Here is a 26,616-nt window from a genome sequence, read left to right on the forward strand (position 1 = left end):
TTTCAAGGTCAAGGTAGATGTATTGAGTGGTTCTGACCTCTTCATAATCAGCTAACAAAGCCAACTCAAGGCTGTTAATCCACAACTATTTTGAAAGTCTGGGGTCTGGAATGTATATCTATATTTATGCAAAAGCCTAAATTGAGAATATTTACCCATCAACAATAGCATTTGCTATGGCAATAGACATTCAGACAAATAACAGATCAGAGGCCTGCTGAAACATTCCTGGTCAGCACCTGGTCAAACAGCTAGACTTAAATAGAAAAAGTAGCAGCCCAAACTCAGGGGAACAAGAGACGCCATTTCACATTGTCCACCCATTTTCTAACCGCTTAATCCAACAGATGGTTGCAGGCCACTTTACATCAATATTTTTAAATAATTCTCTTAAGGGATTACTATTCCAATTGGTAAATCAAAGAGATTCTTAACCACCATCTTTAAAAACAATAACTGAAATTGAAAGATAAGTTAAAAAGCCTTTTCTTTTTTATGTTCAAATATTCTAAGACTTTTTATCTATCTAGGACATATCAACAGAAAAAAAACACAGAATTTGAACCTGGAATTTAAAATTGGGGAGCAGGGGTGAGGATATTGCAAAAGTGTTCCATGAAAGTCTCTTGTCAAAATACTGCCCATGTTTCTGCCTGTTGATAATGCTGTTAATAATTCTGTAATCCCTTTCTATAGCACAGTAAGGCTAACATTTCATAATTATGATGAAAATCTTGTTCTTCTTGGTTGTAATCCACTCACATCTGTTAGTATAACAAGCACTCTGTTCTGAACCATTCAAAGAAGGTGAGCAAGGAAAACATTTTCAACTGGATAACATGGAGACTGAGACCACATGAATTAGCTTTTTTTCCCCCAATCTGGCTTGGTGTTGAGTGATGGAGCTGTAGAGCTGCATCCCAAACAGACTAAGATACAAAATCCTCAAAGGCACTGACAGACCATTCTAGCGCATTACTTCAGAATGAACAGCAAAACAGAGGGCAAAAGAGGCATGGAAGTACCTCTGAACCAAGAGCAGGAGGCAAGTATTTTCCAAAAAGGCTTGAGGGTGTATGAAATAACCTACCCACCCATGTAATTGAAACCTACACTCTTTCACAAAAAACCTGGATGAAATCCTAGGATCAGTTAACTACTGTCTGCAAAACTGGCCATATGGCCTCTTGTTTAGAACCTGTATTATATTAGTAGGAACACCAGTTGTGGAAATATACCAGTGTTTTTGGAAGACATTTTCTGGTGAAGTCTAAACTGAGTCCTGTTAATGTAGACCTAGGGTGTATGCAGCTAAGTGGTCAAATGGTGGTTGCTGTATTGCCATCTGACTGCCTGGTTCTGAATCATCTAACAGGTGTTTCGACAGCCATGTGTAAAACAAAAACAGAGGAGGTCAGATTTGCAGGTTGAGAAGATGCAGATTGTGTCACGATTGTAGTCCCTCCTCCTTAAGGGCGCTCCGGCTCTTTTCACTTTGGACTTATTCTGTGCACCTGCCCCTTGTTCCAGCCTCCTTCCCATTCCCCTTAAAAGCCAGACACTCAGTCAGTTCTGGGCTCTGCATCTGATTTCCATATCGTGCAAGCCCGGGTCCTGATGAGTCTGGCTCCGTTATGTTTTTAAGTCTCTGTTCCTGTTCCCCCTGCCAGTTCCGACCTGGTTCCTGGTTTTAATCTCCTGGATGGATCACCTGGCCATGGACTTATGCTTGTGTTTTTGGATTCCCCATCTGGATTACCTTTGGATTGTTTGCCTCTGCCACACCTTCCACGTGAACCACCGCACTTTGGACACGTCCCCCTGTTTTCATCCCCGTATTCCTGCATGACCTTTTTCCCCAGTGTTTCCTCACTACTTCAGACTGTGTCGTCCACATAGGGTCCAGAAAGAACTGTTCGTTACAGATTGGTTGCCAGCTAATGCACACTGGGAGTTTTGAGACGTGTTTTCAGAACTATTGGGCTTAAAGGAGCCTTCAGAAGTCTTTTTAGTTTAATGAGTGGGCTAAAACAAAGTTTCCTCATTTTTCTTTTATGAACTACAATCCACAGTCTTTTTATAGCTCAGAAAATTAAAGTACTGGCCATTATCTATCAGAAATTTACTTTGAAGTGCTGCAAGTTGAGGCAATGGATAATCATAATGGAGATCTGAAACAGTACAGGCGTAGATGCCAGCCTAGAACCATTTTACCCCCAAAAAACTTTTGTTGTTACCAATATGCAAGTGTGGGCTGAGGCAAAGACATGCTTCTCTGAAAGGAGAAAAGGACCCTTGAGACCACTGATCAAAGGTGCTCAAGGACTGATAAGAATCCTTGAGTGTGAGATGTTCATTGTAGCGAAGGGGCGGAGATACTGAGAGCAATAAAAGAGGTGCAAGAGGAGCTAAGAGTTTTCCAAGAGGATGGAAACTGGTTTGTCAGCGAGTTTCTTTGCCACATTACACAATATACAATGTGTCTACTGTGGCAAGAGTGAAAAGTGTGTAGGATTTTCTGTTTTATTAGGTAGCCATTTTTACTGTTTCTGCGCAAGAGTGTGTAATTATCACTTTCATATAAACCAAAAAAAGCTGTATCTCAGAAACTGCAATGCAAATCAAACATTAGGCTATGTACTGCTGATGTCAAAGTGTGGGGACTTTCTATGAAAAGCACAAATAATTAAAAATGATTTTGATGTGCATGTTTTGCTTGTAAAATGTGGAGATATCATGTTTCTTAAAAGCACTGATGCAGGGCTCCACTTCAAAAGGAAATGTGATAAGGAAAGGGAGACCCCCCTGTAGTTTTTAACAATGCTGAGAATACACTTAAATTGGGCAGCATGTTTGAATGAGCTGAGCACCATTCTAGCAAATACAAAAACTGTAGCAAAACCTATGACCTCACTAAAAGTGGCATTAAACAATAAAACAGAAACTTTCTTGTTACACCAAATCTTATCTTTCTGAAGCAATATCAGCGTGTGAGCTCCAAAGGAACAAGAGGAGGTAAATTCCACACTGAACATTAAAGAGAAAGGAAGAAAACAATGTTCAAGCTGTGAAGCCTATTTCAGGTATGTAGGGGAATGAGGGAGGAAACAAGAATATGAGAGCAAGGAAAGAGAACGAAACAGAATGGAAATTAGGAGGAGAGAAAGTTGGTCCGAAGAGATGGCAATATATGACATTTATAGACAAACACTAGAACATAAGAAAGGCTACAAACAAGAGAAGCCCATTCGGGTCAACAAGACTGCTTGGGTTTTAGCAGTTTAGCAGGGTTTTAGCAGATCCCAGGAACTCATCAAACTGGTCTTGAAAGCTGGATTTCAAAAAACATACTGTAGCTGAGTTGACTTTTGACATGAAGCACATTGGGCTGAATTTGTCAATGCCTTTGAGAATTTTGAATGTTTGAATCTGGTCCCCCTTGTAGTAGTCTTTTCTTTAAGACTAAACAAGTTTCAGTTCCTTTAGCCAGTCAGTGCAGAACATTCGCTAGAATGTATTTAATTGATCTTCTTTGGATCGATTCCAAGTACCAATATCTTTTCTTTAGCACGGTAATCAAACTGTAACAACATAACTCTGTGGTTTGTTACATGCCTACAACATGATACCCTCTGCATGATTATGAAATGGCCAGAAGAGGCCATAAATATGTAGATACAGTGCCTTGAAAAGTATTCAGACCCTTGCACAGTTTCCATATTCTGTTGCTTTGAACTTGCACTCGTGAATACTTGAAGTAGGAATTAATAAGTGACATAGACAACCTATTCTCACGTTTAAAACAGAAAACAAAAAGAAGTAAACTGATCATCCATCCATTTTCTAACCACTTCTGACCAATATAGGATCAGGGTGGTGCCAGGGTCTATCCCAGCAAGCAACAGACACGAGGCCTGGACAAAACTCCTGGCCATCGCAGGATAGTAAAGGGATAAAATGAAGCACATTGGGCTGAATTTGTCTTCACCTTTTAGAATTTTGAATGTTTGAATCTGGTCAAAGAAAATTGAAAAATTCCTGATTGTATTAGCATTCAAACCCTGATTATTTTAGGTGCACAAAATTAGCTTAACTGCCACACAACGAGTTGAGTGGTGTGTCTCTGTGTAAAATATTAGTGTTTCACATGATTTCATAATAAATGCATAAATCTCTCCCATGTCCCTCAGTCAGGTAGTGAATTTAAGGCAAAGACTCAACCATGGGATAAACCTGTATAAAGGCACTGATCAGAAGAAAGATGTAAAGCATCTCAAGGACACTAAATATCTCTAGAATTAATATCTTTTGTGATTTCAAGTATTTCAGAAAAAAGGCCTTCAAAGAGAATGCAAAATACATAGGTCAAGGTATGTGTTAGTACATTGAAAAAAAAATCACTCCAGCACAACAGCAGAAGAAAGCTCACCTCATCTGCTTGACTTTCCAACCAACTACTGGAGTCACTGCAAGGACTTCTGAAGAAAATAAATCCTGCTTTTCCAAATTAAAGAGACAGCTCAGGGAAAATGCTAACAACAACTGCTGACCTAGTCTGCAAATGATAACATAAAAAGATCATGCTCATGACAATCAGTCGATAACTTCCAAAAATCACAGATGCACGATGCTCTGAAGTAATTTAAAATATTTGTCAATTTATTAAATTTAATTAAAAAAAAACTGTTCCAGGACAATGCAACTGTGATTACAGAAGCACAAAGGGAATTCTAGTGTTTGATTTATGTAACACTCTGAAGGCTGAAAGGACAACTATTATGCTTAAAATATATACGTTTTCAAAGCCTCGGGTGAAGACTTAACAAGACCGTCTTTGAAAAATCCACCACTGCAGATGTCAAGGCCAGTTTAGGAGCATCAAAGCTTGTGTATTTACAGTACCACGCGTTATAACAGCTCTGTTTAAAAGGTGCCACAGATAGCAGCAACAACCACGCGGAGCACTTTCCTTTACATCTCAATGAGAAAAGGCTTCAATGCTGCTTCCCTTTGTGTCTCACATTAAAAACAATGCACTGATGTCAGTTACATACATTCCCTATGGCACCTTAAACTAAGGAAGGCATGAGAACTTACTTCAAACTTGGAACATGCACCATAATCCAATCCCTGAAGAGGCTATTCTGTGCTCACAAAGGCAAGGCACAAGGCAAAAGAAACATCATCATAAAATCAAAAGTCATCATAAAATGCAACACACTAGAGAAACCTTGTGTTAGCAGCAGTCTTTTGCCTTTAACATTAAAGCACATGCTATACAACTAGATTCAAAGAGACCACCAAATTAGTCATCCTTTCATGAAAAATAATTTTGATGTACATGTGTTGCAATTAAAATCTGGAGATAACTACTTCTTACAAGCACTGATACAGGGCTCCACTTTACAAAGTAACTTTGGTCAGAAAAAGGAATTTTCCTTTAGTTTTAGCAGCTCTGAGAATACATTCACTTGAATTGGGCAATATATGTTGAAATTACCTGGGTCACTGTATTCTAGCAGATACAAAACTTGTACAAAAACCTACAACCTCATCAAAAAGTGGCATTAAACTATTCCGTTACACCAACGCTTTTCTATATTGTGTTTCAGACTTACATTTTTGTTTAACTTTATGTGCCACCATCTGTTCTCATTGCATTTAAGGTGAAAATGAAAATACTGAAGAATGTAAGTTTAAAATTTTGCGATCATAGGAAAAGACGCACAATGCAGCTAAACTTACCTAAAATCATTAAAATATCTCACCTGTATGACCGTGGCTTCTCACTAAGGTAAATTAAGGGTTTATTTAAACTGTTTACAAGAACGACAAGTAACTTTAACCTTAAAGCTTTCAGGTTATTCAATAATGCACAACAGGAACTAGACATCTTCATATTTTATCTAATGTCAAACTATAGGTCCTTAATAAAACAAACATTAAACTGAAGTTTAATCACTTACAGTATCTCCATGTCTATTCTTAAGGCACACAAGTTCATCTGTAATTATCCTTTCCCAGATTTAGCATTCACATCATTTATTTTAATCCATCTGTGAGCATTTTCTTTTCTAAAAAAATATTACAAGATGCATTCACTTTACATACTCATGTACATAAAATTATGCCTCATATTCTTTGAATCCCTCAACAACAGTTAGCTCTTCATTAAATTGTCACCCATGCTAGGCATTGAAGCCAATACCCTGGCTTCTTTCTGAAAATGGCTGGATCAGTTAGCTAAAAACTACTAAATGGGCGAGACAGGCCAAATGTATTCTGGAAATATTCTTATGTCCTTATAGCAGGCTCCTATGTTCTCTTAATCAAAATATGTAACATTCCCCTTAGCTGTTACGCTGTGCTAGCTATTCAACTGCAGGCTTGGGGAGTCACTGCGGTTAAGCAAATCAAAACAAGATTATCCTCCCTTTCTCTCTGGTGGGAGTGATAGCGCTAGCCTAGTGTTCCCTACAACTCCACAGGCAAGACTCCAAACATCATGTGACCACAGCATGCGGCGCTGACCCGGTCACATCCACCACCACAACACGCGCTGAAACCACATCGGTGTTTTCCTGGTGCGGTCAACCTTTCTGAGCAGAAAAACAGACAAGACCTCAATGATTATATTTAATTTCCTTTTCTCACTGCAAGAATGATCTCTACGTCTATGCAGAAGCTAATCTTTTAAACAAAAGGCACAATGTCCTGTATACTTTATAAGATGTATAAAGTCACAATTTTGGAACTGTCATGGACATACAGTTTTCATTGTATTCAGCATACTCCAATACTTGTATAAACTGCATACACCATGGACACATCGCAGCTCTATTCATATTGAGTTTTATTCAATTTCTATTACATCTCTTATTATGTAACCTTATTTTCGAAACCTTAATTTTGTGATTTTTGTGATTCTTGTGATTTTTGTGAGCTCGCAGAAAAGACATTTCATTGCCAGCAACTACTGCTGCATGCTGTATTGTTGTGCATTTGATAAATAAACTTTGATTTGATCTGTTCCCTCCTTAATTTATAATCATGGCACTGTGATTCAACTCCGCCTTTACAGGTCTGCACCTGCTTTTTGTTCTGTTTCTTTTTTGAAATGCAAAGTAAAAAAAAAAAGGTGAATGCGAATGTTAAGCTGCAGAGGTGAATAATAAGCTCTTCCATAATTACCCGATCAGAAAAAAGGGTTGGATGCAGAATTAGTTGCATAAAAGGACAGGTTAGAAAAGTCAACTTTCATTAATGAGGGAACAACAGAAGAAAAAAAATTAAAGTGGCATTAAAATAATCATTGTAATAGTCAAGAGTTCATGAATCAACCTGAAAGTCTGAATATAAGCAAAATGCTTCACTAATTTATAATTTAACAGCTGTCAAAAGAAGAAATTCTTTTTTGTTCTTCCCTTCTTACAGTGCCAAATAACCCAGATCAGATCTCAACCCACTTCTACATCAACAGACTCTGCTGAACCAGGATTTCCACAACATACAAGGGCACCACATGGACAAAGAGTGCAGTTTAGGATTTTTTTTGTTAATGCACCATCTAATATTGTTTAAAAAAAAACACTGGAGCCAAACAACAGCTTTACTTCCTGAGCACAAAAAAACACACATCAAGAAAATCTAATTTGCAATTTCAGTGTCTGGAAAATGGAAATGTCTCTAGAGTTTCAACAAAAGATGGGGGGGTGGGGGGTGTAATGGCATGAAATTGTGAAAAAAGCCTTTTATGCTTTCAGGCTACGATTTATTTATTTTTTATTTTGCTGCAGGGTATGTTTTGAGAAATCTGAATATGCTCAAATTCTTTTCAAAAGAATAACAAAGAGGTCCTCGTTTGGGGGTACTTTCATGTGAAGCCGTGGTCCCTGCTCGGAGAATCGGCACTTTCCCTTGTGCAGATAGAAGTGAATAAAGGGCAGGAGTCCCCAGGCTGAGGGACTACTGCCCCTTGACTTCAGTGCTGTCTGGAGCCCCAAGGTCATTATTTATCCTGACGCTCCTAAAAACACTGTCACTCAGCATCTTGTCAAGAGTTTTTTTTATCCCTTTTCCTTTCTCCATAGGTTGTCATTGTGGAAACCACGATGGAAAATGCCCCCCCCCCCCAAGGCTGATACAATGAGACGTCTAAACACACTGGAGTGCCCATGTACCTTTGTCAGAGCCTCCTGTAGTGATCACTTCTCTGACACACATCTATGGCATTATTGCAGCCAAGTGAACACAGGCTGTGAGAACAAATTATTGATTTTTTTTCTCCCCCATCAATTTTGGTGGATCGAATTGCAAAGCTTTTTTTTAATATATGCAGAATACCTTCTGTGCTGCTTTTGGGAAGTCCCTTAGTAGAAAATGTCATTCCGTCTTGTTTCCTGAAGTAGTAGTCACTGAAGGGGAATCATCCTGAAATACCGTCTCTTTCCTGCAATGAAAAATGCAGAATCACAATTCAAGAACCTGAATGCATCCTAGCTACCTAATGCTTATTCAGGACTCCCCCCCCCCCCCCCCCCCCAAAAAAAAGAAAAACTGGAATGACACAGGATCTTTGTTTCAGGCAACTGGTAAGGGGCTATGTTTGATCTTGCAAAACAGTTGGATGTCCCTTTGGACACACAGAATAGCAAAGATAATTTCCTCATGTCGTGCCACCATTACGCAGTGTTCAAGCTACAGGACAAGTATCACTACAGTGGAACCAGTCTAAAAGGCTGTCATTATACAAAGAGAAACACAAACCATCTCACACCACTTTCATAACACACGATCACAAGGATTGAGATATGGACACTTTCTGAACATGGTACAAGGTGTTAACCCTTTCTCCAATAATTCATTAAAACAGAATGGTGGGTTTGTCAGCCAGGAGTGAATTTGGACTACCAGAGCGTGTGCTCCGACTGCTCAAACACCAATTAGACTGTCCAGGACCAACATGAATAAGTAAATCCGCACATTTTAGATTTCCCTAAAGATCAGTCTCTAAAGAGCCCACTAAATTTTAAAGACCACGCATGTTGAGTATTCATTGGGTTAAATGTGATATACACAGATTTAAATATTAATGATGATAATAATTAGTATTTGCTTAAACTTATATAGCGCTTTTCTGGACACTCCACTCAAAGCGCTTTACTTTATGGATGGATATGGATGGATATGATAAAACTAACAAAATGCAGTTGATTTTCCTTGAGTGCTTTGAAAAAGTGTTTATCTACTAACCACCACCAATGTGCAGCATCCACCCGTTATTCCATTAAAATATTTGATTGTTTGATTCGTGAACTTCAGTTGATAAATTGATAGGTTAATCTATGCATTGCAGTAAGAATTACAAATTATCAGTAGCCAAAGAAAGTACAAACATCACATTTAATTTTTATCCCACCTCGCACCTGTTGCTTGCTAAGATGGGCTGTGCCGCCCCTGCAACCCTAAATTCGGAGAACCCATTAGAGAACGGATGGATGTTAGGAGAAGTGATTTAGGTGGTGAATATTAGGAATGATATTGTTAAAGTGAACCCAGAGTGATTACAGTGACACATTTGTAAGTGTTTTTAATAGCACTTTTTTACACAAAGCGTAGTGTATGTCTGGAACAACCTGCCCAGCCTATTCAAACAGCTATTGTTTTTCCAGTATCGGATGAAGCATTAGAAAATGGACAATTTCTCAATCCAGCTCCAATAAGAAAATTACACTACAACATAACCTTCAGGAAGTCCATCCATCCATTTTCTGACCTCTTCTTCCAATTCAGGGCCGCAGACGAGCCAGAGCCTATCTGTGAGCAACTGAGCCTAATTTCAACCCCAAACCACTGCTAAGATTTAAATTAAATGGCTTGTAACAACCCATTCCATCTTTAAATATGTAAATATTTTATTGGATGTACTTTGTATAAACAGGAGGTGCTTTTTCTCACTCGTTGGCTAACTTTGAATGGAAAAAATTGCATGATTACTTTCTAAAAACAGCAATCTTTGATCAGTTCTTTAGTTCATTAATCAATTTAATGAATACAATTAATTTATACAAAAATAATAAGTACAAATCAACACACACGCGGGTCTCAGCCAAAATGCTGTCTGTGATTCCAAAGATCAAAATATTAAAATAGCATGGTGATCAATAAAACATCACCCCTGTTAACTGTTATTTCACAGTGCAATAAACATGTTTCCCTTCAAAAGAAATTCTGTTGATTTAGCCTAGTTCAGAAGAGTGCTGCTCAAGTGGAGTTAATAAATGAAGAGCAAGTTAAAATTTCAAAAAGGGGGCCTGATGGACATCCTTTGAGCTGCCCTACTAGTTGACTGTCTCTGTCTAAAGATAAGTGAAGGAAATTGCTGCGTCTTATTAATATTTCCATGCGCTGCAGCCCACAAGCAATCCAGACTTTCTTTAAATAAATGTTTTAAGCCTGAACTGATGGATTATGTGCAGCAGACTTGTTTTGAATTCCAATTTTATACCTTAATCATACTTGGCTCACACTGGGGGGTGGAGTTCCAACACAATTTCCAGGCTCAGAGGTAGTACATGCGCTGGTGGAGAATGAGCGATGTAAAGAATGTGGGAGGAACCAATACAAAGAGAAAGAAACAACAGTAAAGAACAAAGAATGCCGACCAATTATCCTGCAGAGAGCACAGAGGCAGCTAAGTTAAAGCAACGTTCGAAGAAGAGCTTCCATCTAGATTTCACACGAGAGAAAAGCTGTCTAAGAAACATACAAATGCTGAAAGCATTATCGCTCTCCTTTAAATAAAACTGGAAATGATCACAAGACACAATGATGACCTTTAAGAATGTAAGTGTGAAGAGACGTGAAATGTACTGTAGGTCTCTTTCAAAAACACCAAGTTAAACCTGACCATCCAAAGGCATTTTTTAAAAAAGCATAGAACAACAGGAAAGGAGAGTGAAAGCTATGGGCCATAGCACGCGCACTAGACCTCCGTGTGTTTTTAGACAAAAACTTGCCTATGTGAACCCAGCCTTTTTTGCAGCATTACAGGAAAAAAAATTGGTTAATAAAAGAGAAATGGGAAAACGTCCTCAGTGTAGATCCCAGATGACTGGTGGCCAAAGAAGGAGTAAATTAGATTGGAACAGGCTGACAGTGAAGAATGGACACAGACTGAATCCTCCACAGGCGTTTTATTAATGATACTCATTGACCAGCACGTCGGCTTCAGATTGAGCAGCTCAAGGTTAATCCATTCGATATTTTCTAATCTATTTCAAAACTGAAGATAATTATCCTCGTTAAAATCCCAAGATAATGCTGGCACAGTAGAAGAGCTTAACCTTTACACTGACCCATACTGAATTTACCATACATTAAGGCAATATTTGTTTTTTAAAGTCTATTGATACATTTACTGTTTTATTAATAGCTTCAGGAGAAGATCTGGTGTTGAACACATTAAAACCAGTAAGTTATACTTCAGTAAGAAAATTCCACACGGAGTTCGGGACTTTACCGTACTGAATAATGTATAAGATACTATTTTAAAGCCCATATATGGGGGATGATCTAGTCCATGTGTTCAAGCATGATTTGCATATTATTTCAAAATTATCACAAGTTCTCACAAAGTGACACAGGATCTCTATTTGCCATAAAATCATAAGGTAGTGGTGAAAGCTGAATGAAAGTTTACTCACAAATCAGTTCAAAGCTCTGATCAATTTGAAGTTCTGGTTTATATTCTAAACTGAATGCCTTGAACTGATTTTGCAAGTCAAGAACAAACTGCTGATCACAGATGTCAGCCATCAAATGCTTAATGTCACTTTATACATCATACTTCGGGCATTTTACACATGACAAAAGCTAAGAATATGACTTGGGGGTGTGGTAAAGGAGGGCGTCAGAAATGAATTCCTCTTGAATATGTGAACAGACATCACTGATAGGAGATTCACAATGTGCTTGGGCATGTGTTCAGGCACATTAAAGACTCCTCTGAAAGTATTACCCGTGCTGACCAATTCCAAGAAAGGTGAAAACAAAGCGCAGCACTTCAACCTGATCAGTATGGCGAAGAACAAAGGAAAAGTAGAAGGAGATGGCTACATCAGGTTTATAGAGTTTGATCCAAAAATGTTAAATGATTATGACAGGAAATTAACAGACTTCAACCACGTCTGTTAGGTAATAAAAAGCTAATTTAAAATGCTAAATAGGACTATAAAAATGTTCCATCCTCTTATGATTCAGAAATGGGCACAAATGCCAGCGTTTCACTGTACGTCTCTCTTTTCCAAAGCAGATCTTTAATAAGAGTAGCAAGGCTATTTCAAAATGTTTGCGATGGATTTCATTTCCTCAGCATTCACAATTTGAATATGCTGATTTAAAAAAAAACAAACATTAATTATGTATAAGATTCACCACCGAGATCTAAGAAGCCGAGATCACTGTGCTCCGTGGATACCAATGGGCAATAAGTTGGTAACCTTTTCAGAAGAGAGCGGTCCCTAGCAGCCCGTCAGAATGATAATAACAATTCTGGATATCCACTGATTCACTGTGGCACGCGCCCTGAGGACATGCCTGTAAATACCTTCATACTGTTCATTTACAGGATCACAGAGGCTGTGGCAGGGTAAGTGCTGCACATACAAATTGGTTAAATGTGTGATGGGATTCAGGGGAGACTTTCAACACTATCCCATTCCCTTCCCACAACGCCAAAGCCCCACATCTCTGAAACAAATCAAGAACATGGACTATAAATCAAGTACTGTACTGTACATACAGTGAAAAGCAAGCCATTCAAATGAGCTAAATTCCTTCTTCAGTAACAGAGACAAAGAAGTGCCCCATTCTTGAAAACTGTCCTGATCATTTTACACAGTTGCATCATCTGCCTTGAGCTGAGCATTCATAGGGATTGTCCACAACTTTTCTGCAAGTACAACCGCCTGTCTCAGGAACCACAACCAAATCAATTTATGAATTCACCGACACCATGGTGGGATTTCCCAAAATAAAAGTCCACATAAAAGTGTTTTTCCAAGTGGGAGCTACTACATATTGGTGGTGGTGGAGGGGAGTCCCCATTACCTGTGAAGTGCTGTGAGTGGAGTGTCCAGAAAAGTGCTATATAAGTGTAAATTATTAGTATGATTATTGTTATTATTATTATACCAGGATACATATTTTCTAAGGTGTTAATGAAACTTCAGACAGCAGAACATTGTTGTACAGAATACAACTGTAGAACTCAAAACAGTACACAAATACCACAAGGAATTCAAACTGCAGAGTCAATCCTAATGTCCATTTCCATTTGCTCTCCTGTACTTGTCTGGATTCTAGTGACTGTAATGAATAGGAGAAGGAGCAGTCCCGAGAGGCAAGGTGTTAAACTGTCTGGTCTGAGTGATTAATATTAAACAAAAACTGAAGTGATTGTGTCGTTAGCCACAAGAGATTACAAAGCATGTAATTCAGCTAGGGTTTCATACAGTTTATAGCTACATTAAAAAAAAAACTAACTTGTTTGTAAATTTGCCAATTAACACAACAGAATGAGTACACTGCCTCTGAGAATATACGTCTATGTATAAAGTACTTCCTGTATGAAGTAAAACTGTGTTTTGCAGATAGATGGGATTGGTCTATCTGCATAACTATTTTTTTTTATTTACTAGTGAGGGAAAACAAATAAAAAACAAGAGCTGTGCCACAATCAAATTTCTGATGCTAGGTTTTAAATCCTTCCATCTTTAAATCCATATGTTAAGTTTAAGTAACAACTCATCCGCAGTAGTCTAGTGTTAGAATTTTTAAGTTCCTTAACTTCTCTTTTAGCTTTTTTCTTGTGAAGTACATTGAGATTGACTGTATGGAAATATGCTATATAAATTAAATCAATTATTGTTATTATTACAAGTGTAAGGCGGATGACCTCACAGACACATGGAGCCATGCAGAGGTCACAGTAAGCCAGTAAGGCACAGCAAGTCGAGATGCTTCTTGCTGTACAAGTCTGCCGGAGGACTCGCAGACTTGTTCAGGCTGACATGACTAATTAAGAACCTTAAGTCATGGATGTCAGCAGCTGCATCGCCTTTGTGTAACAAAATGCATTAGGGCCAATTACAGTTATTGCAAATTACCAGCCATACTGAACATTAGTTACAGGGTAAAAAAAAAAGATAATTTTACCGTTGTTAACATTTTTAAATTGTGTTTGTTCTTGAATTCATTCCAGTGTGCAGACTGAAATGTATTAGGTATACAGTAAAAGTCAAAAACCTTTAACAAATATTACAGGTGCTTTCTCTTTTCTTCAGGCTATCGGTGTATAAGAACTGTACCCGAATCTGAAAAAAAAATTTGAACTCTGAGAAAGCTCTTATCAAAATACGTTCTGCACTAAAAACGCGAGTAAGAGTTGAATTTTATATCTAAAAGGTATCACTGTTTGGTTAAGCTAAAGAAATTACAGCAAGATGTTGTACATTAATGTTTTGTGCAGAAAGTTGCAAAACAGAATTTCATAAGCCCAAAGAAAGAGAACAAACTGAAGTTAAATGTAAGAAAATTTCTCTACTTTTTTATGGTTCTTATATATCAATAGTCATTATCAAATACAAGTGAAACACATGGAATTCTGTAAAGGGAAAAAAACAGCAGTCCTTAATCGCAATCAGATATGATACTTGAGAAATCACATAAACTGATTTCCCCAGAGGGTTATAAATTTTCCCGTTATTTGACAAAGAAGGGGAATCTTTCTCATTCTTTTGCCTGACACAATTAAACTCCTCTTTAACAGCAACAATGAATTATCTGATTGTTCCAATTGGGACAGATGAAGTGTGTGTGCTAATGGAGCAAATTCCTAAAATATTTCATTTAAAATAAAAGAATGTGATGTGAAAAACACGTTTGGCCAAGGTTAATGTATTTATTTTAATTAAAGAATAACACAGTAATTGTAGGTTAGTGCTGCAGAGGTTTTTCAGATATTTTCCTATTATGTATTTATTCTATTCGGTAATCAATAAAAATTATGTATATACTGTACAGTGCTCAATCGCTGCTACCTGTGATTGACCAGTGCTACCAATGAACCTCTCCTAACAGGTCAATCAAAATAATTTCATGAAGCAGTTTCATACTGTACATAAAGTAGATGTTCTTGTTTATTTCTTTGAAAGCACATTGACAGGCCAGGCCTTTTTCTAACAGATCGACATTAAGGTATTTAATTTTAATTATTATTAGTGTAAAGATGTTAAGTGGTTTCTAGTTCTTATGAAAAGCAGAGGTCTAAAGCTCACAGACTAAAACTGTTAGCACTTGGTTCACCCGAGATGGAATACCTTTCACAAAAGCAGTTCAGAAACGTACACTGGTGAAACCCAGGATTAAAATGTGATGATAACCCGTGTAAAATCAGTTAAATGAAGGAAAGGCTATCATCTTAGCAACACAGTGATAAATTCTTCATGAACATAATAAACTTAAAAACATTTTAAAATATGTGGTGATATATTTCTACAAAGCAGAAATTAAAAATGAAGGTTAGTTTACAGGAAGCTACTGTTTATTTAACAAAAATTGCGATACATTCACAACGTTGGTTCTGTGGTTATGCATATAATGTGCATGGATCAATTCGGACATCTTCAAGGTGTATATATTGGAGAAATATAAAATATTTAATAGTTTACGTAAAATAGCTTATATTTCATAACCTGTCAGGTGTCATGCTTCCATGCTAAAAATAAAAACGAAAAATATTTACCTGAATGTCAAGACAAAATTCAGCATGGAGTTTCCCCACGTTTTCCCTGCATGTTTTGTTAACTATTGAATGAACCGAAATGGAAGATATCTGGAAAGACCTCAGGTGCTCAATAATGCTGCAGGTGTCATTGCCGGGCTCTCGCGGGTCCCAAGGTAATGGTATTATTTATGAACAAAAGAAAAACAAGACCTTTTATTTCGTGTACCGAAAAGCACCTTAATGCACCGTACGAACCAAACAATTCGTTTTTTTAAATAGATTTACTGAACACATAAGGCCTTTTCAGCAAAACATATGTCTTAAATTTGCTTGCTATTTTTTACGGTTCAACCCAAATGCTGCCTATAAAAATCAGGTAATCTGCTGAAGTTAACTGCGTGTTAATTTGCCATGCCCTAGATTTTATGCTGTACTTCTTGGGATATATACTGTATATGAATAAATGTGCTAATCCAGTCTTATAAGTGAAAACCCATAACTAAAACACGAGATTACACATAACATAAGTTCATTTTAGTTTCATGATTTAGTTGTTCCAGCTACCAGCGTTGTATTTTATGAACTACCCGAAAACGATAAGATTTTTTTTCTTTTTCCTGCGGCTGAGAGCGGAATGCAGACATTTTAGCTGGCTTAAAATTCCAAACTTGAGCTCGCTATGCAAAATGAATGCAGACATGGTGGTTCACGCTCTTTATCGCTCTCGTATTTTATTTCTACATTTAATTGCTCTTTCCATGAATCGCCACGTCCCTAACACGACCCGTAAATGAGACGATTGTTAGTGACCTGCAGAAGAAAGAGACAGCTTACTTAGGACCTGAAACTTAATAAATATTACGCCGTAAAACGCGATATGGCCACCTCTAGTGAGACTCGCAAGGCAGTGTTCACATTTCAGATATATACTTTGAATATCCGCACAAAATTCAAGCCATGGGCTTATGAAAGACACCCAAAAGCTATGACTGTTTACCTGTGCGAGTTGCATATTACGCGAAAGGTGATCCCTTCATTTCTGTGTCGGGGTGGCGTTTACCTGCAGAGCTCGTCTCCCATGCAGCTGTAGTGTAGGAGACTCCGGGCTCGATTTTGCCTGTATCCCACAGATGCAGATGCAACAGCGAACACCGTGGCCCGGCTAGGACAGCCCAGCTCAGCGGCAATAAAGGCAAGAAATGTCGCTAAGTTGCCTTACACTCCGGGGAGCTAATTAAACTGAACTGCTCTGAGAAGTACGACACCACTGTGGATGGACATGCATTTCCCTTTTGCAAAAGTACTCATAGCGGATTCCTGGCTGGCTGTAGAACTATTTCCAAGCCACCTGCAGGGGCCGAAGGAGCTTCTGCAAAAGGGGGAAAGGGAAGGCTAGCCTACGACAGCAGTGGGTCAGAATTATCATTAAATATAATACAGTCCGCTTCTGCAGCTCAACCCATTCGCTTAGAATAGTGCATTCTGCGTGTGGGTGTGTAGAAGACTAAAACGCTCCTCTGCACACCGCGTATAAAAGTGATGTTTAGAATTTAAATCTACGTTTAACTATTTACGCTTTAAATTAAAATTTACACTTGCAATTATTTGTATATTAAAAACCCGAGCACACAATTTATACAAAGTACAGCTCACGAAAACAGAAATATATCATTGTTAAATCCTTACTCCTGTAGATTTTATAATGCACACACGTAGACTTACAGCAGCTCGGGCCGAAACATCTGGAAGAAAGAGTCTCATAAACACGGCAAACCCTCTTGTAGTAGTATTTTTAAATTATAGATAGGCAATAAATGCATAAACACGCAGTACGTGCACTGCAATTACACATTAAAGCATTGTTTAAAATAATAATCTTCTTTTTCAAAGTCTTTTTTTCAGGTGGAAATCGCTCAGATAATAAATACATAATGTATTCATGTCATAAAAATATCATAGATTTACGATTCTATTTCAAATTAGTTTTATTCTCAGTTTAAGACTTACGCGTCTTTTATATCCCTTCCAAATTATAATAATGGGAATTTCTGTCCATAAGAAAGTAAAACAACGTCCATTTATTCACTTGTTTGTATTGAACGCAGTGAACTTTCCTGCGGTAGGAAAATTATTTCCTTAAAAAATTCAAAAGTTATGTTTTGAAACATTGACAATGTTCGACTTGTTGTGTGAATGTTATAATATACATACTTAAATACTGTATTGTATTTACATAATAAAATATGTATAGTGTTACCATAAATTATACATAAAACACATATATATATTATAGTTAATAAAAAATGTGATAAATCACTCCCGTCACTCGTTAATGTGCAGTTTCCGCATAGCCATCTTTTTACCGACAGAATTGTCACATATGAACTTTACACTGGAGTCTTGAGGTTCCAGGAAAATATTTGTTTCTTTGATTTTTCAAATCAGTTATTTAAAAAAAAATCCCCTTTTATTCCAAAAACGATTAAACATTATTATTAAACTTAACTGACAAAGTACCTGCTACATTTCAGCACTGTTTATAGCCCATTCGTTACAATACTACAATCTCCACATTTTATGACAGCCAGCTGAATGAGACTCGAGCATCCTCACCAAGCACTTTCTGCTTCAGTAAAGAAATGATTTTGTACCATGAGTACATCCCATTCCTTTGCCCTGATTTCCTGAATTTTCATAATTGGACTTATGTCTGTCATGATGAAAACCTCGATTAATTAAAGATTTCTGTATGCAGTCTTGTTATTATCTACTTGTTTAGTCAAGAAGCCAAGGATCAGTTCTGCAAGGTCTCCCCATTCCAAATTCATCACAGACTCCCCCACCCCCACCAGGGGAAAGAAGAAGACCTTGTGTGCTTTAATTTCCAAGGTTATGGTTATAATGAGTAATCTCTGGAGATGCCCAGGGGTGCGAGCTTTGGTAATAGTGTTAGTGTAAAAATTATAGTGTACACCCTCTGCAGAAAACTGCCCTGAGAACTGACATTACACTCTGAGAATTTAAAGGTATTGGCCTTTTCTGTGCAACAACCTTTATAATACAGTACTTTACTCCTACTTGAAAAACGGTCAAAACCTTGCCAAATATTATTTATTGCTTAAATTGCATGCGATGTTGTGTTGTGATAAAGGACTTTATTTCTTCTCTAAATCCTTAAAAAAGTACAGCTAACATAAAAACAGCACAATACAAGCAAGCAGTACCACTGGGCTCTTTCTTCAGACAGGGACAGTCTCTCTTTACTGTCCCTCTGGCACTTGTTAGAGAACTGCTTTTGTTTGCTTTTGGTTGTTAAAAGAGCTGTGGGCTCTACAGGTCTACAAACAAAAGAACAATAGGTAGAAGATACCATAGAAAATATCCCAGCAGCGTTTTACAGACGGACAATAGAATGTACAGAAATCATTTATATTTCTCAATTGCCATGACTGGCAATTATATTTTAAATGGCCCTCCGAACATTTCTAGGATTACAACTTTTTTTTTTCTTAAGGACGATGTTCGACATTGATATCACCGGTGATAGCGGAAATCTGACTGTAAACAGTAATGGATGCACAGTATTTGAGAAAATTTTCAAAGGTTTTAAACAAAATAAATCTATGCCCAAGCGTGTGGCTGCAGACTGTTCAAACATAGCTACATTTGTCACATAGGCCCAAACCGCACGATTCGGCAAGCACGGCGAACTCTGTTGCTTTGTAGCTTACTTTATTAAGCACATTTCACCGACTTTTGTTCTGAAAAGAAACAGAAAACAACTATTAGAGTAAAAATATATTCTCATTATATGCAATTTGGTTTAGTTTTTATATTAATGTTTTAAGATACTAAAGAATTATAGCTATTTCGTGCTCCCATTTTTTACTAACAATGCTGTTAACGTTTCTGGCGGAAACGTCAAAACGTTTTATTTTTAGAAGGATCTCCACGTATTTTATAACATTTTAATCTCATTGTGAGTAATGTTAAATAATTTAGATAAAAAACTATGCAATATGAAAAAACCGTTCATAGAAACTCAATTAGCAAATATATTTAAACGTCTTATTTCGATTCCTTAATATTACATGTGACATATTAAACCAAGCAGGGACGCTTATAAAAGTTATTTAGAATGTGTACCATGACTTCATAAACATTTTAACGCATAACTATTTATATCAACAGACCTTTCTTTAGAAAACAGCATGTCAACATCTTCATTTGCGAAACGCACAAGGCCTTTTTATAACCGATGAATGATGTATCAGCAAAGACCAGCAAACATCCGAGAATCCTGCTGTCACACATGAAGCGTAACCTTCTTCTGACACATTCCGTCCATCTTCAAGAGACATTGTGAGAAAGTCACTGAGGATCCGAGTGCGCACTGACACCCGGAAAATAACAGCAACCCTGACGTATCACTAAGCGGTCCTGCATCATCTTAATTACATGTTTTCACCCCTAATTTGTGATTCCGTGTCATGGTTTAGCGCTACAGATACGTTTTCGCACTGAAAGTGGCAGTCAAACGCGTCTACACTGAAGCATACCCTTCCTGTATTCTAGGATTTACAATGCTGTGGTTGACATTGTGGAATAATCTAGGGTGATGTCTGTATTGTAATGAAAACAACCAACTACCACTCCTTATATTTCAACCTTCAGAAAATACATTAAACTTTTCTGTCTAGAACTATAGAGCTGACCGACACCTGCATCGTGTAATTGCTCGTCAGTTGTTGTCTGGTTGAATTTGCAAATCGATTCTATCCAGGTTTAGAACAGAAAATTACCGTTTCTTCCTTTTATTCCATTATAGTAAAACTCCAATAATGACGCACTCTTCCTACCTCCATATGACGTCATAATATTCACCTGGGTTTCACCTCAGACTGTTCTACAAGTTCAACCCTGTTATTAGATGGCAGTAATAAACATTTCGAATTTGTGCTTCCATTTGTTAACAAAAATTAACAAGAATTCATTGAAACAAAAATCACTTTCTGGGAAAAAATGTGATATTAGCACTCCACACACTAGGGCTATACGACTTCATAGAAGCACAACACGGCGTAGGGCCTAGAGCCCCAATTTGGCAACTGTCAAGTATAAATTAGAAAACAAAACATTTGTAAAAATGTAAATCCACAATGAAGTTGAATTTCTGTGACATCAGGACTACGTGAAGCCTCTGAGGCAGTTTAAATGTGAACTAAAGAATCTTACACAGAAACAACAATTAAAAAAACATTTCACATTTTAAAAAGTCTTACCATTTTATTTGCAATGATTTAAATACAAAGAATATATGCTATATTTTCCATTTACAATGACATTTTTTTGTAAACAAAAATTGGCTGATAGTTTAACATTGGGTAATAATTTGGCCTGTAATGATTAAGAATAAAAGGACAGTATGTAGCTGATTTATTGAATTCACTGCAGTTTTAACACAGCATGTTAACTAATGCTACATTCTTGCAGATTAATACTTAAACACAGTAATTCTCTTCTAGGTCTTAGTTTTGATGGAAACTTAGTTGATGTAAAGTTTGGTGTTTTTATAACTTAACATGCAGCCCTATTTTAAACCTTTTTCCTCATACATGACACAATGGTTATACTGGTTAAAAAAAAACAATCTATGCTAAAAATAACTGTTTATTTATGCCCACCAGAGAACTACTAAATACACAGATCAGTCATCCATTGATGCCTGCAAGAGCTAATATAAGAAGTAACGAACAAAAACAACTGAAAGTGGTTTAAAGAAATCACACACAAAAGCAGGATTTTCATGAGCCCACTTGTAAATTTAGATGGGTGTAATTTCAAGGTTAGGCACTCAAAATCCAATCAGTCTGAAAGCGAGTGTGCTATTAATCACAGGGAACTACAAGAAGTTGCTTACAACTGCCAGGGCCTGATTTACTTATTTTTTATACATTACTATACTCCTTTAATTGCTCTCTCACTCCTCGCTGGTCTGATTTCATTACACTGTCAATGAAGTGAGCTGGAGAGCTGCCCGAAGACTGAACAGGGCGTACACGGTTCTGTCCTTTTTTCTAGTCCACATGCTTTTGCTTTTCTATTAGGACTATTTTTAGGTTTCAGTTCAGTGATCATTTCAAAGAAGGTATGTATTAACCTTTAGGGCAGGAGATCTCCAGACCAGTTCTCACCAAAGCCCATATCCTATAAGTCCTATAAACCCCCCTACTTCACCCATTTAGCCTGAGGACACGTAAAACTTACTGATCAGTTAAGTACAGATTTCATTCACCTAACCATGGTTCAAGAGCTTAGAGCTGGGAGGACAGTGTTGTTCAAAAGATATGTGAACTATTTCAATTAGACATCTGCTTCAGGGTACCAAATCAAGGGGGCATTTGACAGGTCCATCCTAAAGAGCTCAAATATTTCCTGTGCCAAAAAAACTTGGGCAGAAACAACTGCTGTATATGAAAAACAGAATATTGTTGGAACCATACATTAGCAAACAGAGCTGTCTTTTTCCCCATCTCACTCCTACTAATTTATATGAGACCCTCCTTCTTCTAGACTTTCTTCCACCTTGAAATAGAAGCCTTTCTCAGACACGTTAGAATAATTCAACAGAATACTTTCTGAAACTCAGTTTCTCATTTTTAATTCTCTAGTCAGATGTAAGCCTTGACCTCCCCTTGTCGCTGTGTTTAATGTGTAACCTCACAGTACCCGTCACCAATCTTATCGAATATTGTCACTACTAAGCGGAGAGTCCACAACAAAATGGTTCTGAATCCTGAAAAATGAAAAATGTTAAACTGGATCCAAATAATTCTCACCTCAAAATAAAAATACTTTTTATTTTTTTCCCCGAGATACTGAATTCTACAATTGATTTACTAACTTTAAAGCATTACAACCCTGTTACAAAATAAGGCTTTCGAGATACAGGAACCAACTGGAATGTACCATGAAAATATGCCACACTGACCTCCGTGCATTTAAAACACATCTTCAAAGTCCTTTGTTTTTATCTTTGTACATTATGTTGAGTAAAGATGCCCTAAAAAAAACAACCTGTAAAATTTTATTGCACATCGGAAACACATTAACCTTTGCTCAAAACCCTGCAATGTGCCCTTGTTTTATAACTTTACAGAGATTAAAACAGAAGATCAAAAGCATTGTATACAATGCTGAATCTGAGGCCATCTAACTTGGCTTTCAACAGCAGTCCCACTGTTTATTTTTTCTGTAATCTTATACTGAAAATATAATTTCAGTAAAGCAAACAAAGACAGTGTGAGTGTGAGGCTGACTGTGGTAGAATGGGAATCACACCTTTCAGTTTCAAAATATTCAAAACTGTAAGATTCCAAAGCAAGGGGGACCAATAGTGATGCAGTTTCTTAGCATTCATTCCTAAGGAATGAACACAGTGTGCATGCAGGTGAGAAGACCTGGTACCCCTTACTATAAAAGACGGAACCAGATGATCAAAGCTACAATGACTCTTAGTGGACTAAATCTGGAGAAAAAAAAACTAAGCCTGTTGTCCGTCATTACTGTCTGATAATGTCTTCTGGATAAAATGACTTAAACAGATCTAAGATCTGCTGTATGGCGAGTGCTAGCACAGAGCTGAGGAAAAAAAAAACACTTTGCTAAACCCCATTAGCCAGGGCTTCCCATTTATTAAACCGTACAAATTATTTTTTTTAAAATGTGCTGCATTACAAAAGCAATTAAAACCTTAAACCGGAGACCTGTAGGTGTTATTTTAAACATACATTTATTTCTACACTTTCAGAAGAAAGCCTGCGGAATTCTCAAGCACAACTGTGAGTTACTGTACACACAAACTACAAAATAAAGTACAATATAAGTAGTAAGGAGCCCCAATTTCCAGGCCAATTATTGTTTTATTTCATTATTTTTATTCCGACAAGAAAAAGCTCCTCGCCTCCCCTGCCCCCAGTTCCACACTAGAAACACGGTGACTGTAATTGCCAGTTTAGTCTTTGCAGTAGGTGGCCAGGAGCATCTCCCAAGCAGTGAAAGACAATAACTCCCTGGTCCTTTTTAACATGAGCTGTATTCAACACCATTACACACACAACTACCAGCTGAAATTTCAGACCAGCTCAGAGTCAGCGCGTCTGTTCCACTTTCTTTTTTTAATAAAAAAAAAGGAAGAGAGAAACCAGGAGGCCTGTATTGACCTGTGTGCAAAAAAATCATTCGATTTTCACGATCGGTTTGGCTGGCATTAACCAGAGGAAGCAGTCTGTGCCGGGGCAGCTGGGCTAGTCATTGTCTTCCTCGTCTTCCTCACTCTCCTCGATGCCGTCGCTGTCCTCCTGGTCCTCCTCTTCCTCCTCCGTCTCAGGGATGTCCCACTGTGGGTGGTTGTCCAGCATCTGTTTGGCCTCGTGGACCTCCAGCTACAGCACCAGACAGGGGGTCAGACACATGGCCGCAGCTGAACACAGCCTGATTCACAATTTCTTGACATTTTCACCAAATCAAACACTGCAAGTCCGCTCGTCTATTAAGGACCTGTTGTAGCCGTGTGCTCACTCTACCAAATCATTTTCAGCAAATTCAAACCACAAAGGGTAACATTTCTTCTCTGTGTTATGTAGACCATCACGCAGACTAATATATATGTGCTGAGTGCTGTTGCTGAGTACAATAATTATTGATGGCCACCGAGTCCTGTCACACAAATAAAACAAGGTATATGCAGGACATAGAGAGCATTCTGGTCTGTGACAATAGCAATAACCAGACTGATTATTCAGTTCTACACAGGATATTTTGCATTTTTTTTTAATTCTGCTTGAGAGAAAACAGCTCTTTGTGATTGTTTAATGAAGAAACATTTCACTTCCAAAACATACAGCCGAAGAATTGACAAGGCACTCACCTTTAATGGCTTTATCTGATCTAAACCCATGTAGGAATCAGATCTCAGAATCACCGAATACTGATAGTTTCCAGTTTTTGATGGGGCAGGGAATTTCAATTCAACCTTTAAAGAAGCAAAGACACAGTTAATGCTGGAGGGAAAAAAAACAGTCTTATCTGATAATATATTATTTAAACATAATATGGTTATAAAACCATAAGTATATAAAATATCAACACTTTGAAAAAGATAATTTACTTAACAACTCAAAGCATAGCACAATCAAATGTTTCTTACTTTTTATTACTTCTATATGCATTAAAATTAAACTTGTGTAGCATAACCCTCACGGAAAGCTTCTCAACACAGTCTAATCTTCTGAACATGACAAAGGCAAGTGGAAATTCTGACATTAGTCATTAATATTTAAAACATGAAAGAATGGAGCTTTTTCAAAAAAAGTGCACAAACATTTTAAATCATATTCGTAAAGTTTCTACTTAGTAAAAATACAGCACTGCTTTAGATTAACAAAAGGTTACAAAAACACATCAAGCCATGCATCAGTCCTTCTCTTAAAGACTGCAATGAACTAACAGGTAATTTTTGGGTTTCCACACATTCACAGCTAAGTACAGAAATGCCTCTTAGTCCTAGTTACAAATACACCCATTCTTAATTTCTCATGGCCATGAATGTTTGGAGCTCAAATTAACAGTTAAAATTGACCTTGAAAATATACTTTCAGAGATTTGGATCATGTCTCCACAAAGTCTTTTCTACTCAAAACTAAAGTATTATAATAATTGCTGACACTTGTATAGCGCTTTTCTGGAAAACTCCACTCAAAGGGCTTTACAGGTAATGGGGACTCCCCTCCACCACCACCACTATGACAGCAGCCATAGTGCTCCAGAATACAAGTACTCAGCTATCAGTGGGGAGGAGAGCAGACTAATGAAGCCAATTCATAGAGGGGGATTATTAGGAGGCATGGGAAATTTGGCCAGGACGCCGGGGTTACACCCCTACTCTTTTTGAGAAACGCCCTGGGATTTTTAATGACCACAGAGAGTCAGGACCTCGGTTTTACGTCTCATCCAAAGGACGGCGCCCCATCACTATACTGGGGCATTAGGACCCACATGGACCGCAGGGTGAGCGCCCCCTGCTGGCCCAACTGACACCTCTTCCAGCAGCAACCTTAAGTTTTACCCAGGTCTCCCATCCAGGTACTGACCAGGCTCACACCTGTTGAGCTCCAGTGGGCTGCCAGTTGTGAGTTCCAGGGTGATATGGCTGCTGTGTTGAAGAGGGACAGTTTTTTTAACCTTTCAAGTCCTTTATTCAAGGGATCATTCTGGCTTCTTATGAACTTTTTCTGTTACTACTCTTGTAATTTGCCTTTCTAGCAGTAAAATTGATTGCAAAGATGTTTTTTTTAATTTGAAAACTGGTCATTCTTGAAGACTGGGCAGCTTAACAACATCCTACTAGGCAAGTATACTGGTACAGATAAGCCTTGCAATCTGTGGCAAAATCTGGAGTCCTCCATCAACCAAGATGTGGGTTGCTACCATTATTTTTACAAAAGGTCGCAAACCATTTTGAGAAAAATGGCCTGCAGCACAAACTGCACCTGCTGTGGAAGTATTAAGCCAATATACTCCAAACTTTATACATACAATTCTAAAGCCAAGAGGATGTTGAGTGAAAATTGTGTTTGTGTGTCAACCAAGATGGACACTTGACCACCATTTTTTTCAGTGGCATTACTGAGATGAGGAACAGGTAAAGGTTTATTCCAGCATGGAGTTCACCAGTTCCTTTGCAGCCTACGCATGCTGACGCAGCAACCTACTTCAGAGTTGACAGGTTTCATCAATACCTGAACATGCTCCAGACCTGCGCCTCACAG

At 37.8% G+C, this 26,616-nt stretch overlaps 2 protein-coding genes across 3 annotated transcripts in view; both read right to left on the bottom strand.

Moving 5' to 3' along the window:
* scml4 (Scm polycomb group protein like 4) overlaps window positions 1–16,866 on the bottom strand; it is a 70,285-nt gene extending 53,419 nt beyond the window's left edge. For both annotated transcript variants that reach the window (XM_088932040.1, XM_088932030.1), the window contains exons 1-2: window positions 16,848–16,866; window positions 8,344–8,449 (exon numbers count right to left, since the gene is read on the bottom strand). The gene's annotated coding sequence lies outside the window, so the exon portion shown is untranslated. The remainder of the gene's footprint in view (window positions 1–8,343; window positions 8,450–16,847) is intronic.
* Window positions 16,867–21,046: 4,180 nt separating this feature from the next.
* sec63 (SEC63 homolog, protein translocation regulator) overlaps window positions 21,047–26,616 on the bottom strand; it is a 36,336-nt gene continuing 30,766 nt past the window's right edge. Inside the window, exons 20-21 of the mRNA XM_088934446.1 lie at window positions 24,717–24,821; window positions 21,047–24,231 (exon numbers count right to left, since the gene is read on the bottom strand). Of these exons, the coding sequence (XP_088790572.1) occupies window positions 24,094–24,231; window positions 24,717–24,821 (243 nt within the window). The 3' untranslated portion in view covers window positions 21,047–24,093. The remainder of the gene's footprint in view (window positions 24,232–24,716; window positions 24,822–26,616) is intronic.

The sequence above is a fragment of the Atractosteus spatula genome, chromosome 2 (genome assembly GCF_055471065.1).
Source record: "Atractosteus spatula isolate fAtrSpa1 chromosome 2, fAtrSpa1.hap1, whole genome shotgun sequence".
NCBI lineage: Eukaryota > Metazoa > Chordata > Actinopteri > Semionotiformes > Lepisosteidae > Atractosteus > Atractosteus spatula.